The 16,509-nt window shown below is 38.9% G+C and overlaps 2 protein-coding genes across 6 annotated transcripts in view; one reads left to right on the top strand and one right to left on the bottom strand.

Annotated features, from left to right (window-relative positions):
• Positions 1 to 147: 147 nt before the first annotated feature.
• bcat1 (branched chain amino-acid transaminase 1, cytosolic) lies at positions 148 to 14,923 on the bottom strand. 2 transcript variants are annotated; one of them, XM_028570809.1, is made up of 11 exons: positions 14,646 to 14,923; positions 13,750 to 13,806; positions 11,708 to 11,902; positions 11,110 to 11,220; positions 10,804 to 10,923; positions 10,534 to 10,694; positions 10,009 to 10,151; positions 6,048 to 6,133; positions 5,806 to 5,946; positions 4,693 to 4,767; positions 148 to 1,066 (listed from the first exon to the last, which is right to left on the bottom strand). In XM_028570809.1, the coding sequence occupies exons 2-11, from the start codon at positions 13,777 to 13,779 to the stop codon at positions 1,028 to 1,030; spliced, it is 1,101 nt and encodes a 366-aa protein (XP_028426610.1). In that variant the 5' UTR covers positions 13,780 to 13,806; positions 14,646 to 14,923; the 3' UTR covers positions 148 to 1,027. The 2 variants fall into 2 exon arrangements, with proteins under 2 accessions (XP_028426610.1, XP_028426611.1); XM_028570810.1 differs by lacking the exon at positions 13,750 to 13,806.
• A 376-nt stretch (positions 14,924 to 15,299) lies between these two features.
• The window catches only part of lrmp (lymphoid-restricted membrane protein), a 37,237-nt gene continuing 36,027 nt past the window's right edge, over positions 15,300 to 16,509 (top strand). For 3 of the 4 annotated variants that reach the window (XM_028570590.1, XM_028570593.1, XM_028570594.1), the window contains exon 1: positions 15,300 to 15,464. The gene's annotated coding sequence lies outside the window, so the exon portion shown is untranslated. Of the gene's footprint in view, positions 15,465 to 16,318; positions 16,401 to 16,509 lie in introns of all 4 variants that reach the window. The other variant, XM_028570591.1, reaches the window with a different exon arrangement.

Below are 16,509 nucleotides of genomic sequence, written 5' to 3' on the forward strand. Positions count from 1 at the left end.
AGGAACGAAACTTAGTGCCTGGTTCCTCCGGACCACATCCAAGTTTAGTTCTTGCTTCCCTGGGAAAGATTTGGAAATGCTCTATGTCAGGTAAAAATTATTATTTTATTGACAATCTTTAACATAGTACTTTAAATTCAGGGCAAAATACATTAAATAATAATCATCATGAAAGTATTCATATATAGAGGGTCTCTTTCAAATGAGTGTAAATGTGCCATAGTCAGCTGAACATTTCTTGTGCTATATTTATAGTAAGAGACACCTCTGTCCTATATGAATGACCGATAAATAACATTTGTCCGGTACTCCTGACTGAATAACATGTTCCATGAGGTACAAAAGCAACTACTGTACTGTATGTTACATGTTCTTTCCAAAAGGTAATGTTTGAAAAAGCCCTGGCTGTAGATTTTAAATGTTAAAAAAAAATTGTTGACAATACAACTGCCTAAAACTTTGATACATCAACATGAACTCTGAAACAATGTAATAGACGGACAATTATAAGGAATATCTCACCCCGCATGAGTTTGTTTTTCATGCCATACCCATATGAAGATGTGTTAATTAGGTAAATTAGATACAGTCTTCTTGTAGCTGCTTTGCAACTCTTACCAAGTGATATGAAATTCTCTGTAACTTTAACATCTCACAAATATGTTTTCCCCTTTTTTTATGTTCAATCCCAGCCACAGCTGTATCCTTGGTTGGAAAGCAGCAGAGTAAGCCACGGTGGCTGGATTACTGTAAGTTATTGTGCAGTATTGCATGAGACATTAGCCTACTTTTGTTAATTATTCTGGACACTTGTGTGTTTGCCATTAATTTAAGCTTAAAAGGAGATAAAGCGCTGTGACACGCTAGCCGCAGAGCCGGCATACCCTATTAAACGAGTCAGAACACAAATATTGCACATACATTGTTATACATTGTTTTTCTTGTTATATAGTAGTATTTGGTTATTGCATAAGAGCACTTCCTGATTGTACACACACTGTGTGTGTTCCAGGCGTCTTCGTCGCTGCTACACCAGGACAGTCCAGTCGCTGGGCGTGCATCCATACTGTAAGAGAACAAAGGTCACGAGAAGGTCACAGGAGAGTCTTCCCGGGGGCCCGAGCAGTAAGGAAAAAAAATGTCGCTAAGCATTAAACTTCTTTCGCCCGCCGCCGCTGCTTAATTACGAGCAAAACAATCCCTCTCAAAAAAAAATGAAATCAAATATCCGTGAGCAAATCTGCAAACTCAGCCACCAACAGAACACAACAGAGCAAAGGGACTATAATAAAAAAAATCAAAACAAAATGTTCCCCAAGCCGTGACAGCCGCAGAGACAAATCCAATTATTTGTGTCTCATGTTGCAAATTTGTTCTAATGGTCGAAGTGAGAAAGTAAATAAACGCCTGCGAAGGGGAAACAAAAGAATGTGATTTCTAATTAACTTGAAAGAGGAACAGCAGGGCGACTTAGTAAACCCATCTTTCATCTGCTGCCTCAGACCACTCGTTTGTTTGTTGCACAATGTTGTCTTGCAGAGGGGCGGGAGGAGGAGTGCGTGTGGGGGGGTGGGGTGGGGTGGGGAATAACGCTGCACTGCTTCCCTTCAGATGAAATGTCAACAGACTTAACAGCGCCGCGGAAAGGAGCGCAGCGTTTTCCAGCGCTTTGTCGATTTTTATTGTTCATTAAGCTTAGCTGCCCCCCCCTCCCCTCATCCACCAAATCTTCTTCCTCATCCTCCTCCTCTCCCACTTGTTCGAGGCTTCATTTGCAGCATCTTGGCTTTGAAGATCACGAAAGGCTGAGGCAATAATTGGGTTTGTGCAATTACAGCGGGCCTAATGAGAGAATTCAGAAGTTTGTCTTGCCCCTATCTCCTACTCTCCACACTCCACTATTAGCAACTGTCGCTCTCCTCCGCTCTGTCTCTCTCTCTCTCTCTCTCTCTCTCTCTGAAGACGAAGGAAGATGTTATCGGATATAAAGATGCGGTTAACACATTTATAACACACATCACGCATGCACACAAGGCCTGGATGATGGAGGGAGCAGATATGCTGACCAGAAAGACAAAACAAACAAAAACAAAAAAGTAAAGAGAGCAAGACAGAGAAAGATAAAACAAAGAAAAGAGGACAGAAGTCCCTAGTTGAAGAGATAAAGCACATCAACTGATCAAAGTGTTGAGAGGACATTTATGAGATCAGGAGAGATTAAAAAAATGGAAGCCAAAGGCCACTATTTTCTCATATCATGTAGACGGGGGCATCCAGTGCATATCCAGTCAAAGTAAAAGTCCTGCATTCAAAGTTCCATTTAACTAAAAGTACCATAGTATTATCAGCTAAAATGTACTCCAAGTCTCAGAGAAAGAAAAGAAAAAGTACCCCTGTGACTGATACACTGTATCATCATGCATGACATTATTAGATTTTAATACTGATGCATCGGTGCACAGGTAGCATTTTACTGCTGGAGCTGTAACTAGTTTGAAGTTCTTTTATACAAGATGAATTTTGGAGCAGTCTTTTAAAATACTGACGGAATAGGAGAGACAAAAGGAACAAACTTCTGCTGCACGTTTGTCTTGTCTTTGCTTTCCTGTGAAATGTTAGAAAAGTTGACCTCTTTGGGCTTTTTATTTAAATGTATTAAAATGAAACCATCTGAGCAGTTTAGAAGGAACATGTCTATTTTGGTGGAACTGGTAACAACTCATAGACATATTTCAGTAGTTTTGTCCCGTCTATCTTTACCAATGTATTTTATAAGCTTACCCTTTTGCTTTTTAAATGTGAAAATCCTAATCTAATCAGAAACTACAGTTGTCAAATAAATAATTATAATAATTTACACATTATTAATCCTGCAAGGAAAATTACAATGTTTTCACTCTGTTACTATTATACACATTACCCACAGGCCTGAATTATATGCATGCTATACATGCTCAGTACCTGTACATGCACCCCAAGCAGTTGGGGGTTTGGTGCCTTGCTCAAGAGCACCTTGGCCACACCACTAGAAGGTGAACTGGCACCTCTCCTGCTACCAGTCCACCAACATACTTCTGGTCCGTATGGGGACTTGAACCAGCAGCCCTTCACTTCCCCACTCAATTCCCTACTGACTGAGCTACTGCCACCCCATAAGAAACATAGTTAAGTCAAAAGTGCAATGTTTCCCTCTGAAATGTAGTGGAGTAAAAGCATAAAGTAGCATGAAATTGAAATACTCAAGTAAAGTACAAGTACCTCAAAACTATACTTAAGAATAGTACTTGTACAAATGTGCAGAAAATGTGAAAGCTAATTGCAAATTAACAGCTACCTGCAACAGAGTTATTACACCATGGCTGTGTCTGTGGCGTTTGCAGTCTTTCAGTAATCTTGTAACCTGGAGGTAACCTACTTACAGTAATATCCCAACTGAGCTGATAATGGCACCAGTAAGGGGAGCTACAATGCAAAAAAAAAAACTCATTTGGTGAGTGATATTGTTGATTCAGTACTCTCAGTTTAACTTGAGGATTTTCCATGTTACAAATTTGTTCAGCTATCACATCTAAACAGCTTATACAACGACTTAAGCCAGCTAAACAAGTCATTAACATGGTCTCTCTCTGGTTTCAGAAGCTGGAAGATTATTAGGTTTTCACCTCTTGTCTGTTTGTTAACAATGTGTCTTAAAATGTAACCAATTTGACTGAAGTTTGGTGGACAGATAACGCTTGCCCTAAGGATTTTTGTTTTTTTAAGCTTGGATGCAAGGAACTTAAAGGAAAATGAACAAAAAAGGTTCTGTACGGAGTGTGTGGCCAGATAGGAATTTGGGTTATGTTGCTATTTGTTGTGACCCTTGACTGCAAAGAGCAGAATGTTTTGGTGTACGCTGTTAGCGAGACCTTCTTAGTCTGATAGTGATCTCAACCATATGTGGGCCTTTCCCAGTACAAGTGAGTAAATAAGGATCACATTCAAGCTTATACCCCTACAAATACTAGTCTCATTACACAGTACAATAACCGAAAGTCAGCCATACAGAGCACGCTCATTAACACAAATTAACCCTTCAGCAAAGAACATTATGAATCTGTTTCGACCTGTAGCGCTGCATAGACTGTAGAGGTGGCGCGTTTATAGGCTCTGTACAGTATCACCCAGTCATTACTCATTATTATACTTCACTTATTACATACTTGCAGGCAAGATAATGCATGCGGTGGGTTTCAATGAATGAGGACCAATGGGGGTTTGTTAAAGAAAACAACTTAATTCTTTTATCTCGTCGATGTTACATAATAATCACTCAGATAACAGTCCAGTAATGCAATTATGGAGATGCAAGATAAGTTAATATTTGGAGAGAATATTTGTTTTTGTTAGGTCTTGCCTTTCAACTATATTTTCAAATTAGCGAGTCAACACACACAAAACTGCAGCCCCCTCATGCTTCCACCTTTGATTTTGTAGTATGCTGTTCTTCCCAATTATTCTCCTACAATGACATCACTGAATGCTTAACTCAAAGTAACATATTACTACATGAGAATAGAGTCCTGAGGTGTGAAAGGAGTGTAAAGAACACAGATGTTCAACCAGCTGCTACTGAGCTAGGGGAAACATATGTGGTGTGTGTGCGACTGTGCGTGTGTGCGTGCATGTGTGTGTGCGTATGCATCCACCAACCTGTATATCCGTGAGTTCCTTTGTCAACCGCTGAGTCAACAGTGAGTTGTTATCCTGGCAGGGGATGTGCAATTTCTAAAACACACAGAAACACTCTACTTTTTAGATAATTTAATCTCTGTAAATTGACTCGTCACAATATAAATCACGAGTACATAAAGAAATGAAGTTAACATGTTATGATATTTAAACAAGAGGCCGCAGGGTTCTGACAACCTCTGAAGATGAAACTGTCCATGTGGTCACAACAGACCCAGAGCCTCAGTCTTCAAAGCACTTAGATTCTAAAAGTTTAAAAACTATTCACTCATAATGCACTTCTTAATATGAAAAATGTAATCAAAGACAGCACCACTTTTTTTTTTTTTACAGTGTAACTGAAATAAAAGGAGACTCTAGACACAAACTCCAACTTCCTTTAACTTAAGTCTGCCTCAAAAGCTCACTAATTAACACATTACATCTCATTTGTTTAATCCGCCAAAAATCAAAGTGTAAAAATGTCATGTTTTACAAGTGGTTTTGTGCTCATTTATTTCTTGGCACTTCCTGAAGTCTGCTCATCACTACGGGGTTGCTAGGAATCCAGCAGAGACTTCAGGAAGTGACTTTTTTTTTAACCTTTAAATAGAGCTAGGCTAACTGTTTCCCCTTGATTCCAAGTCTATTTTGCTAAGCTATGCTAAGTGGTTGCTGACCGTAGCCTAATTTTTAGCGGAGAGTTGCTCTCTAAGAGAGTGGAATCAATCTTCTAATCTTACGCTCAACAAAAAAAGCAAATAAAAGCACTTCTCAAAATGTTGAACTATTCATTTTAAAGCGTACATAATAATACACATATTAGATCAACTATAAAGTCGACACTCTGTAGTTGATTTCAGTCAGTGTCCATGGCTGTGTTCATAAGATTACATGGGAAATAATTAATTGTTTGAGGAAAGCCTTTTCCAATTGTGCTATACGGTCTGTTTCTTACTGTCAGGACACAGCAAGTGGTAGAACCCAAGGAGAGCTCATTGTGGTTCGCTCACTCAGATGGCTATAAATAAATATGCAGTGGTGAAATCAGATCAAACAGGCAGTGTCTGCAGTGGGTCTGCTGCTGTCTCTTACCTCTCCCTGGTAAACAATGTGTCCGATGGGACAGATCATGGAGGCAGTACCTGAGCCAAACATCCCTTTGACCCGCTGCTGCTTCAGAGCCGAGCACAGCTGGCTCATGGTCAGGTAGCGCTCTGTCACCTTAAACTCCCCCTGTGAGCACAGAAGGCAGCGGAAGGACCACAGGAAACGGGATGACTAATTTGGAATATTTATCCATTCACGTTGACCTTTGTGGTTTTTGTTTTTCTCACCCATTTCCTGGTCAGTTCCAGGACACTCAGTCGGGTCACACCTGGGAGTATGAGGCCGTCCAAGGGTGGAGTTGCAAGTTCCTCCTCTGAACAAAACAATTACTGTAATTAATAAATAGAACAACAACTGGAAGATGAACTGTTTCTCGGACCCACCATGCTCAAGATTCCATTTCTTTAGTACATTGGAACGTTAACGGATGGACTGTAGGTAACTGCAAATTAAGAATTCTTATTTTGAATACTTTAAACCCGGATATTATTTCGCTGAAAGAGACGCATTTATCTGATGACAAAGTAATTGACATGGAAGGTTATATATGGTTTGGTTATAATAGAACAAAACATGTTAAAGCAACTAAAGGCTCCGGTGGGGTTGGGTTTTTTGTTAAAAATAACTTGGTGGAATTGTACAAAATTGATGTTGAAGACAAACAGGTGGATGGTATTCTAGGTTTAAGATTTGTGCATTTGAAATCAGGTTGTAGTTTTGTTGTTTTTACTTGTTACCTGCCACCTGAAACGTCAGTATGGGGAAAGGATGCCTCTTTTTTCTTTAATCATGTTATGAGTCAGATTTATCTATGCTCAGAAGTTGAAGCAATTCTAGTGTGTGGAGATTTCAATAGTAGGATAGGTGCTTTTGATGACTATCTAAAAGAAGTAGATGCGATGCCACCTAGAGCTTTCTTGGATGGTTCTGTAAATAAACATGGAGAATCAATGATTGAATTCTTAAAGGTATCTAAGTTATGTATTGTTAATGGGAGGATATGTCCTCTAAGTGATAACTTCACATCGGTATCTATCAAGGGTAAAGCAGTGGTTGATTATATACTTGTACCATATGACTGTTTACAAATATGTGACTCTTTTGAAGTTTTAGTTTCAAATCAATTAATTAAAATGGCAAATTGTATGGATTTGATTGGAGAAAGAAGCAGAGTCCCAGATCATTCTTTACTGAGGTTAAAATTTCTTATAAAGACGGAGGCTCATTGTTATGTAGCTTACCGGGAGAGTTTACAAAATGCATCCAAAAAAAGGAAAGTTAGCAGGACTTTACCAGTTAACTTCTTATCTTCGAGTTTACAACAATCAACCCTGTTGAAAATGAAGAATGACATACAATTATGTTTTAGAGAACAAGAAAAATTAGATAATTGGTATGTCAGCCTTTGTAAATTGATTAAAGAAGATATAGAATTTGATTTTAAAGATGGAGACAACTATAAGGTTAATACGAAACCTTATTGGAACAAAGAGTTGAATGAATTGTGGCAATCTATGTGTAAAATAGAAAAAATGTTTCTGAGGTGTTTAAATAATAATATAGAAAGGAATAAACTATTAGAAACATTTAAGAAAAGTCAGAATAGGTTTGATAAAAGATACAGATTCTATAAAAGACGTTATCAAAGAGGATTGGTATTAAACCTGAAGAGAATCCAAACGTCTGACCCTAAGAGATTTTGGTCACAACTTAATAAACTAGGGCCAAGGCGTAGTTGTAAAATACCCATGGAAGTGCTGGGGAATGACAGTAGTTTAGTGTTTGGGCTGTCTGATGTAATTAATAGGTGGGAGAAAGATTTTAAAGATCTTTTCTCTTGTGAGATGTTTGATTTTGATGGAGGGTATTATGAGGATTTATGTCAGAGGAAAAATGTAATAGAGAGCTACATTTTAAAAGGGGAATATTGGATAAATAAGGATCTTAATAACAGTCTTACAAAAGGAGAAGTTCAAATGGCTATTAATAAGGCTAAATTGGGAAAAGCGACAGGGGTCGAGAATATCCCAAATGAAATACTGAAATCACCCAAACTATTTGATATTTTGTGTGATTTATTTAAAGGATGTTTTGAATGTGGCAAAATACCATCTATGTGGCTTAAATCAATTATTAATCCAATACCAAAATCCCAAAATGAAAATCCAAGGGTGCCCTTAAATTATAGAGGGATTAGTCTAATGAGCACAGTTTATAAACTGTATTCTACAATACTTAATGAGAGGCTCATGTTGTATTTAGAGAAAGAAGAGCTTCTTGTGGAAGAACAAAATGGATTCCGTAAATCAAGATCATGCTTAGATCACATTTTTGTATTGTCTACAATTATAACTAATAGAATAAGTGAAAATGAGCCAACATATTCGTGCTTTATTGATTTTCACAAAGCTTTTGATATGATCAATAGGGATCTGTTGGCATATAAGCTTATAGAGTATGTTTATCACAAGCCCATAGCATGTGTAAGATTGAATGAACTCCATACCAACTGGTTTCCAACATCATCAGGGGTAAAACAGGGCGATGCTTTGTCTCCCACATTATTTGCAATTTATATAAATGATTTGGCAAAGGAAATTAAAGCATTGAATTGTGGGATAAGATGTGGAAATGAAATGATAAGTATTCTTTTGTATGCGGATGATATAGTACTACTGTCTCCATCTGAAGATAATCTGCAGCATTTATGAGTTTAAAATTGGGTCACACAAGCTGAACTTTGTAGATTCATATAAATATCTAGGTTTTTATATTGATGAACATATGAATTTTAGAAATGGTGTTAAGGTTCTTGCTGATTCAGCACGTATAGCTTTGGGAGGAATTATTGGTAAAAGCAGGAATCTGAAAGACATAAGTTTTCAAACGTATTCTAAATTGTTTCAAGCCTGTGTGTGCCCTATACTTGATTATATTGTGGGTGTTAGAGGATTCAAGAATATATCTAATTGTGAATTAGTGCAAAATAGTGCTATAAGATATTTTCTGGGTGTGCATAAGTATACCCCTACATTGGCGATAGTGGGAGACATGGGATGGGAATCATGTGAGGCTCGCTGGAAGATATGTATGGCCCAGTTATGGAATCGTCTATTAGATATGGACGCAAATAGGTTGACAAGGAAAATATTTCTCTGGGATAAACACATTCTTGGTCTTTGGTCTAACGACATATGCAAATTGTTTTGTAAGTATGGTTTTGGGGATTTGTTTCTTAATAATGAAAAGCTGAATATTGGTTTGTTTAAAGAATCTGTGTTTGCTAAAGACAAAAAGCAGTGGGCTGATGATATATGGGCTAAGCCAAAATTGCGTATTTTTGTAATGATAAAACCAGAATATGGCACTGAGAATTATGTTGTATATAATTTGTCAAAAAGGCAACGATCCTTATGTGCTCAAGTGAGATCTGGTGTTTTGCCTTTGACTATTGAAACAGGACGATATGTTAATGTAGAAAAGGAAAAACGTATTTGTCCTATGTGCTGTTTGAATGATGTAGAAAATGAGTTCCATTTTGTTTTCTATTGTCCTTTTTTTCATGAGCAGCGTGATTTTTTGTTTTGTAGGATAAAAGCAGAGATTGATTTGGTAAATATGGATGATGCTCAAAGATTGAGATGGCTGTTCACATATGAAACATATAAATTGGCTAATTATTTAGATAAAGCCTGGGAGAAGATGAAAAAAGCTCTTTATCGAATGTAGATGAGAACTAGTTGTTTGTTTGTGGTATGTGTGTATGTGTATATACATGTATGTATGTGTATGTCTATATATTTGTAATCATGTATTTGTTCGAAGGATTTGTATATGCAACGGGAAGATGTTTGTTGAATAAGTGAATTTGTGGTGTCTTGTAATCCCATGTGGGATGGGCCAAGATGTTTGGCATGACACAGAAATAAAATATAACTAACTAACTAACAACAAAAAACTAAAAACTTTTAAGGCAAGCTGGAATAAAAAAAAAAAATGGATTACTGAAGATGCAATTATGTTGTAGTGACAAATCTGTAAAACATGAAGTGTCCAAAGCACATTGAGTGGGAACATCGTTTGCATCTATGGTGCATTACGGAAGTTGAACCAACAACCCCTTTAGACCCCTTCAACTACAGCACAAAAATGTGATCAGTCGAGTCGGGTTCTGGTAGTGCCACTAACCTCCATCCTCATTGATCCAGTGCAGGAAGAGGTTCATGGTGCCTGCCTCAGTGATCTGGTGGTCCTCTCCGTACAGCCACAGCGCCTGCTGACACCCGTGCTCCTCTGCTTCATACTGGGGGAACAAGGAACAGCCGTAGTTCCTGCCGAAATCCAAAGCGACAAACAATTGCAATTACAAGTGTTTTTTGCAGTTACAGTGCTGCATGCAAATGTAATACTACACAGTGAAAGAGAGAGAATTATTTCACCCCCTGTCCCTCAAAAAATCACCTATTGTTGGTCTGTGTGTGTGTGTGTGTGTGTGTGTGTGTGTGAGAGAGAGAGAGAGAGAGAGAGAGAGAAATGTTTTACATCTTTAAATTCAAGACTGAGCGAACGCAAGAATATTTTGTACTGTATTTTTATTGGGGTAGAACAATCAAAAGCTTGATATGTCTGCTCCTTACACAACCATGGTTGAATGCATTGATGGATTATCAGTGAATAAAAACTAAAACATGCATACAGTATGCGGCTACTTACCCTCCCATCTTGCAATCTCCAGTTCCTCCTTTCCAGGCCCGCGTGTACTTTGGGTCGGCCCACATGGACAGGGGCTCTGCCTTGTTCTTGAAGTAAGAGCCCACTTGACACAAGATCACATAGAGCAAGGCACTGCCAGGCTTCCTTAGACCCAGAGCGGGCTACCGTGGACACATGAACACATAGCAATGTACTTTATATGTCATTTAATTCAAAAGAATACACATTCTGCCTCCACATATTATTGAAGCACATCACTATCCTCCTTACCTCAGTGGCAATAAATGTTGGTCTGATGTAGAGACTGCCTGAGTCTGAGTGAGGAACCCAGTCCTTGTCAGTCTCTACCAGTTGCCTGATACACTCCAGAAACTCAGACTCATCAAAGGCCTAGAGGAAGGAGAGAGGTGGAGAAAGAGAAAGATAAGGAGAGTCGAGGTGGAGTGGGAGAACAGAAAACACAAGTAAAGAACAGAACAGAGGGTAGCTATGGCACTTAGATGAAATATCAGAAGTGGAAGATTGGAAGGTAATCATTTCTTCCATTCATCCATCCATCTCATTCCTCCATCTTACAGGTAAACACGCTCTCTTAGCGGTGTTGGACATGCGTTTCAAGTTGAGCATGGGTCTGAAGAAGCGCAGTTGTTTGTCATCCCCACGGTACGCCTTCAACCCTTCATACAGCTGGTGAGAAGAGAAGAGGCTTGAGATCAAGGCCATAGTTAAGGTTTTACAAATAGTGAGGTCACGAGTTCAACCACCCCTACCCTATTCTAATTCCGCCTTACATTATCACATTTTTTAAGGATATTTAAGGAGAGAAGTTCTTTCAAGGAAATTTCTCCAAAAATCAAGAACTGTTCATAAACATATACGGAAATTAGGAAATGATCAGGAAGTTACAGGCCCATAAAATAAAGCAGTGCAGGTCTACATGCTGTTTCAAAACCCTCTCCATGCTGTCTGGAATACAATTCTGGTGAAGGTATAGAAAAGGATTTATTTATTTTGTCAAAGCGGTGTGGCAACACTGGAAATACCCACCATGTGTCCCCAGGTTGCTAAAATTCCTGGAAATCAAATCAGGTCAAGTCAGTCTCCTGACATAATATAACAAGAGAGGACATGTCAAATCCATTTTAGAAGTTTGAATGCTTCCTGGTCAGCATACCTGAATGGCGTAATGTAGTGACGAAGTGGCCGGGTGGAGAGACAGGTTCCCAAAGGGCTTGATGAGCGGAGCCTGCCAGCCCTCACTCGCATTCCACTCTATGGTCAGCATGTGGTCAGTGAAGACAGTCCCGAAGGGAATCACGTCCGGTTTGGGCTTTGGAGTGGAGGACAGCTCGATAACCAGGTCAGCTGCCTGGTTACATATAACACAACAGCAGAGAAAATAGTGACATTTAGGGAAAAGGTGTACATCTAACATAAAACACAGGAACACATAACTATGTTTACTTTGGCACGATCTCCACAGATGGTTATCAACCAAACCCAAAAACGTATAATTTTTAACGCTTCAACCTGCTATGCAAAGCATAAGGAAACAGTGATTGTTACTCGTCAGACTTCTTCCTTCTTCCTTCTTCCTTCGTCCCACTCGATTGCAACACACAATTGGATGACAAACATCACATCATAATGTGCGTCTTGATGGGAATTAATGCACTGTGACTGCCAAGTTTAGTTTTCACTCAAGGAGTTAGAGTCCAAAAAAAAAAGCATTCAACTTGTTGCCTGTTATTCTGTTATTCTGTGTTTTTTTCTCTCCAATCTGTGATTGGCCAGCAGAGGTTGCTGTAACATTGACAGTGTGATGGGATAACTCATGCAACATTAGCCACGGTTCTCATGCCTCACACCTCAGTGCTGGAAAACCAGACCCCAGACCAGTGAGATAGTAATGAGACGAAGTGATACAGAAAGGAACTGTAACCGAAAACAGGGTGCTATATGTACATCTTTCTAAACTAACCCATGCAGATGTCAAAGGTCATAGTAAGACAGAGTAGAATAGCATTATATTAGCATTGAGAGGGCTTGGATCTGAATCAGTCTCTTTGTTCATTATGTCTTCCTGACTACCTTTATGGTTTTGCAAGAAAAGCAGGTTGGAAAATACCGATATGTATAATAGAACAAGTGCTGTTCTTTCCTGCTATTCCAGGCTGAGTCATTGTTTTACAGTAAAGGGACATGTCTTCCTGGTATGCCAGTCGGTTACGTGTCTGTTCCAATTGTCTAGGATTAGACTGACTCTGTGTCCTCTCCTTTCAGGTGCAGAAGGTAGCTTGCACAATAATCCCAGATTACTGGAACATGTCAGGGGCGACAACAGTACAACACCGTGTGAAAGTGATCAGAGTACTGCATTGTTTTCTACTGTACTTTATTTTTTTTCTCATCGTCTCTGATTCTCTTTTTAGTATTACATCAAATTCCCATATACATTATAGCATCTTCATTCATTTAATGTTCCTTTTTAAAAGTGTGTCTTCTCTGTTACTATTTATCTGCATTCTCCAAACCAAAGTCAACACTCATCCTTGTGTGTGTGTGTGTGTGTGTGCGTGTGTGTGTGTGTATGTGTGCCTGTCTGCACATGTCCACCCTAATCTGTACCTGATCCTGCTGTCTACTGCTCAAGCATTCAGGGTCAGAAAACAAGCAAAGCTCCAGCTACTTAGCGTGAGCTGGGAAAGTGGATTCTGCTGAACAAGGAACAGGAGCGGTACAGGAGTGGACACTGGTCGTGTCCTTCCCCTAAAAAAAATTTTTTTTTAAATGCCGACAATCAAATCAGCTAAATTAAACGGTTTAGAAAAGGTTCACTTAGGCTGACAGAAAGGGGACTTTTTTCCATGCGCTGGAATATCCATTGGATTAGTTTTTCATATGTATTTTTTTTTTTTTATCACTGTAAGAACCATGCTGGATGACTGAGGCTCTTATGGTCTTACGGTGCTGCTCATTGCAACATGAGGACAAGAAGCAGTGCTGGAATAGTTTCTATGAGGAACACCAGAGGGGATTCTTAAGTGTCAGGAAGCCAAGGAATCATCAAGATGCTGCAGCTGGAGCAGCTACTGAGGGTAGGTGCTCTTTAATTATAATAGCATTTAGACAGCAGCCTTTAATAACACCTACATTTAGCATATGCGTTCCACAAACCAAACAGCCACAAGACAATTGAATCACTTGTTTCAATACCTTAAAGCTTGGTATTATTTTGTCAGCCATTGAGATGGTGGAAATGTAGCTGCTTCCCTGGAAACAACAACAACAATAATATGTTGACAATATAAACAGACTTCCAATTCAAATTCAACAGACTCTTTTCTTTTTTCTTCAAAAAACGAAATCAAAATATGTATTCACTACTAAACAAGCAGGGGTTAACCTGATGAACTGGATTGTGTCTATTCAGCAGAGTCAGTTTTGGTAAGTTTGAGCAATAAACTTAAGATCCAGTTACTTATTCAGAGTTTACATATTTCCTCACAACATATTGCAAACTTATTTTTCTTCATAAATCGATATAACTGCTGTAGAGACCCTATATGATATCTGGTACTCTATGAGTATTGTACATTTTGGTAATTATCTAAGGCATAACAGTCATCAAGTTTCAGCTCAATGTGGAAATCGAACATTCTAATTTTTACTTATTCTATTCCAAAAAATAAATCATTAGAGTATAACCCCCCCTTGAGATGCACCATCTCGTTTTCAATGGGGTCCTTGAATTATATCATTATACTAGCTCTTTTTCTATGATTTTTGAAACAAAAAAACAACAGAAAATGTAAACAGAAACAGCCTTGTGGTAGAATGACTGCATGATTGGCTTTCACAGACTACATAGGCTATGGAATTACATAAAGGCTGAAAAGAGATGACACTGCATGATAATCGGCAACATAGAAACTTAAAGTAGTCTGTCCGAAAACATTAGTAATTTTGTCTGTTTTAATAAAGGCTATTAATATTGTGTATATACTTGCTGCCAGATTAAAGCACAACCTGCGTCACCAATATGTATCCCCAGCATCCGCGCACACGCAGGCTACAGTAATTATAGGAGTCGATATTGTAGGATAAGTTACCTTCAGGGCAGGAGAGACGTCTGTGCACCTTCACCGTTAAACCGCTTACTGCTTGCTCAGGTTGAAGCCAGTCCCATTATAGTGTTGTCATGACACCAAAAATGCAAATGAACCCAATTGATTTTGCAACAGCCCTGACGTAGAGACACGGAACTTGGCTCAATGTCATTATCCATGTGTCATAGGGAGTTTCTTGCTTTCTGTTTTTGTCTTTGTTTATTTTATTTCAATGTAATATGGAACTTTATGGGTGAGTTGGGCTGTGGAATTAGAAAGTTGTATTTGAGACACAAAAAAAGGGGGAACAAACTGCTTAGGGACAACAAGTTTTCATTTATTGCACTTTTTCAAAACTAGACAATCCCACCATACATATAACGTTGTCCCTTAGGCGATATTATTTTTTCCCACTATGGCCACACCAAAACCCGCCCTTCAATAGCATTCACACACTACTATTGGCCAGGCGTCCACGCTGACACGTACAGGTCCTATCCCCTGACCAATCCCCTAACCCTAACCTTAACCACTCGAGGTCAAATGCCTAACCCCAACCAATCAAGCTGCTTCGTAGGGCGGGTCTTGGCGTGACCATAGTGGGATTCGTAATTTTGTTATATTGGGTGCTGTGTCCCCTTCAAGCCGCAGGGAGGGGGTGCTGGATTACTTTTAGATTCGTTAACACCCATTTAGTTTTTTTTAACTCTTTCTGTCTCGAGCGCTGAGCTTCAAACTACCTGTGCGCGTGCTCCCTGTGTGAGTCTGGACAGTTGGCCAAACATTTCGTCGTGGATATTTGCTCCTGCAAGCTTTTACGAGGTAACAACCAAAGGCTGCTTGAGAAAGAACCACAAAAGGTGTTTGTTTTTAACTTGGGGGTCGGAGCAGGTGCGTGTGTTCGCATGGAGATAAATCTGCGCTCAAGTCGCTGACGAATCTTTTAAAAACATATTCGACCAACCCTAGCTGTCGAAGCCAGACGCATTTGTTTTTCTTATTTTATTGTCAAAGAGCAGCTTATCCTGCACATTTACTGTAATGAAATTAATTGCATACCCAGTTAAATTTTTGTTAATTTCATCTCGAGTTGTATGAGAGAAAATGATACATTTACTATAATAAATGCTAATTGCGCTTGAAGTTCGTAAGCAAACTTGAATTATTTTTGCTCGTTTGCACACCTGAAGCCTACTGTAAGGATACTTACCTATAGGTAATGCTTTACATTTTAACACACCATCTTTTAATCTTTTCACATTAGGAAGGCAGGATTGAAAATCTAAAATATTGTGGACTGGTTGGCATGAACAATAACATATTTGGACTCCTTATTAAGCTGTGTGTGTGTGGTTTAGGGAGGTTACAATTTGATTCCCCATCTATCCCTCCTTTTCTTTCTTCTCCATCTTCTTCCTTGTTCAGTTCTTTCTTGGCTCCTGCTTGTCTTAAAGTTAAACACAAGAACTGTCTATGATTGCCACAGAATCTTGGAACTAAAAACTATTTGGCATTGGGTGGTTTGTATCATCCCATAGGTGTCTTTTTTTTTATTTTTATTTTTATTTTTTATTATATCCGGCTACTCCATAATCCTAATTATCTCTGTATGTCTGGCATTTATGTGCTTTCACGCTGCATTTCTACCTGCTCATTTTCTGCCTCTAACCCTGCAGTTGGTCCAACCAGAGAAAACCAGTCCTAAAGACTAAATGTGCCAGTTATCCAGTGGTACATCATAGCGTTATGCTGCACAGTGTAGGTCCTCTACGAGCAGTCTCAAGTCTTTTACATGTCTATGTTCGTTTGCCTCCATTTTACTGACTTGACGTGCAATTAAACTAAATCCGTTCTGCTTCTCTCTCCT

The sequence above is a fragment of the Perca flavescens genome, chromosome 23, assembly GCF_004354835.1.
Source record: "Perca flavescens isolate YP-PL-M2 chromosome 23, PFLA_1.0, whole genome shotgun sequence".
Classification (NCBI taxonomy): Eukaryota; Metazoa; Chordata; class Actinopteri; order Perciformes; family Percidae; genus Perca; species Perca flavescens.

Excerpts from the sequence above, each read along its gene's own strand:
- bcat1 (XM_028570809.1), bottom strand. The coding sequence starts at position 13,779 with ATGGCTGACAAAATAATACCAAGCTTTAAG. Across the intron at positions 11,221-11,707 it reads CACTACATTACGCCATTCAG|CTGTATGAAGGGTTGAAGGC; the intron begins GTATGCTGACCA and ends TCTTCTCACCAG. Across the intron at positions 1,067-4,692 it reads AGGAACTCACGGATATACAG|TATGGATGCACGCCCAGCGA; the intron begins GTTGGTGGATGC and ends GTTCTCTTACAG.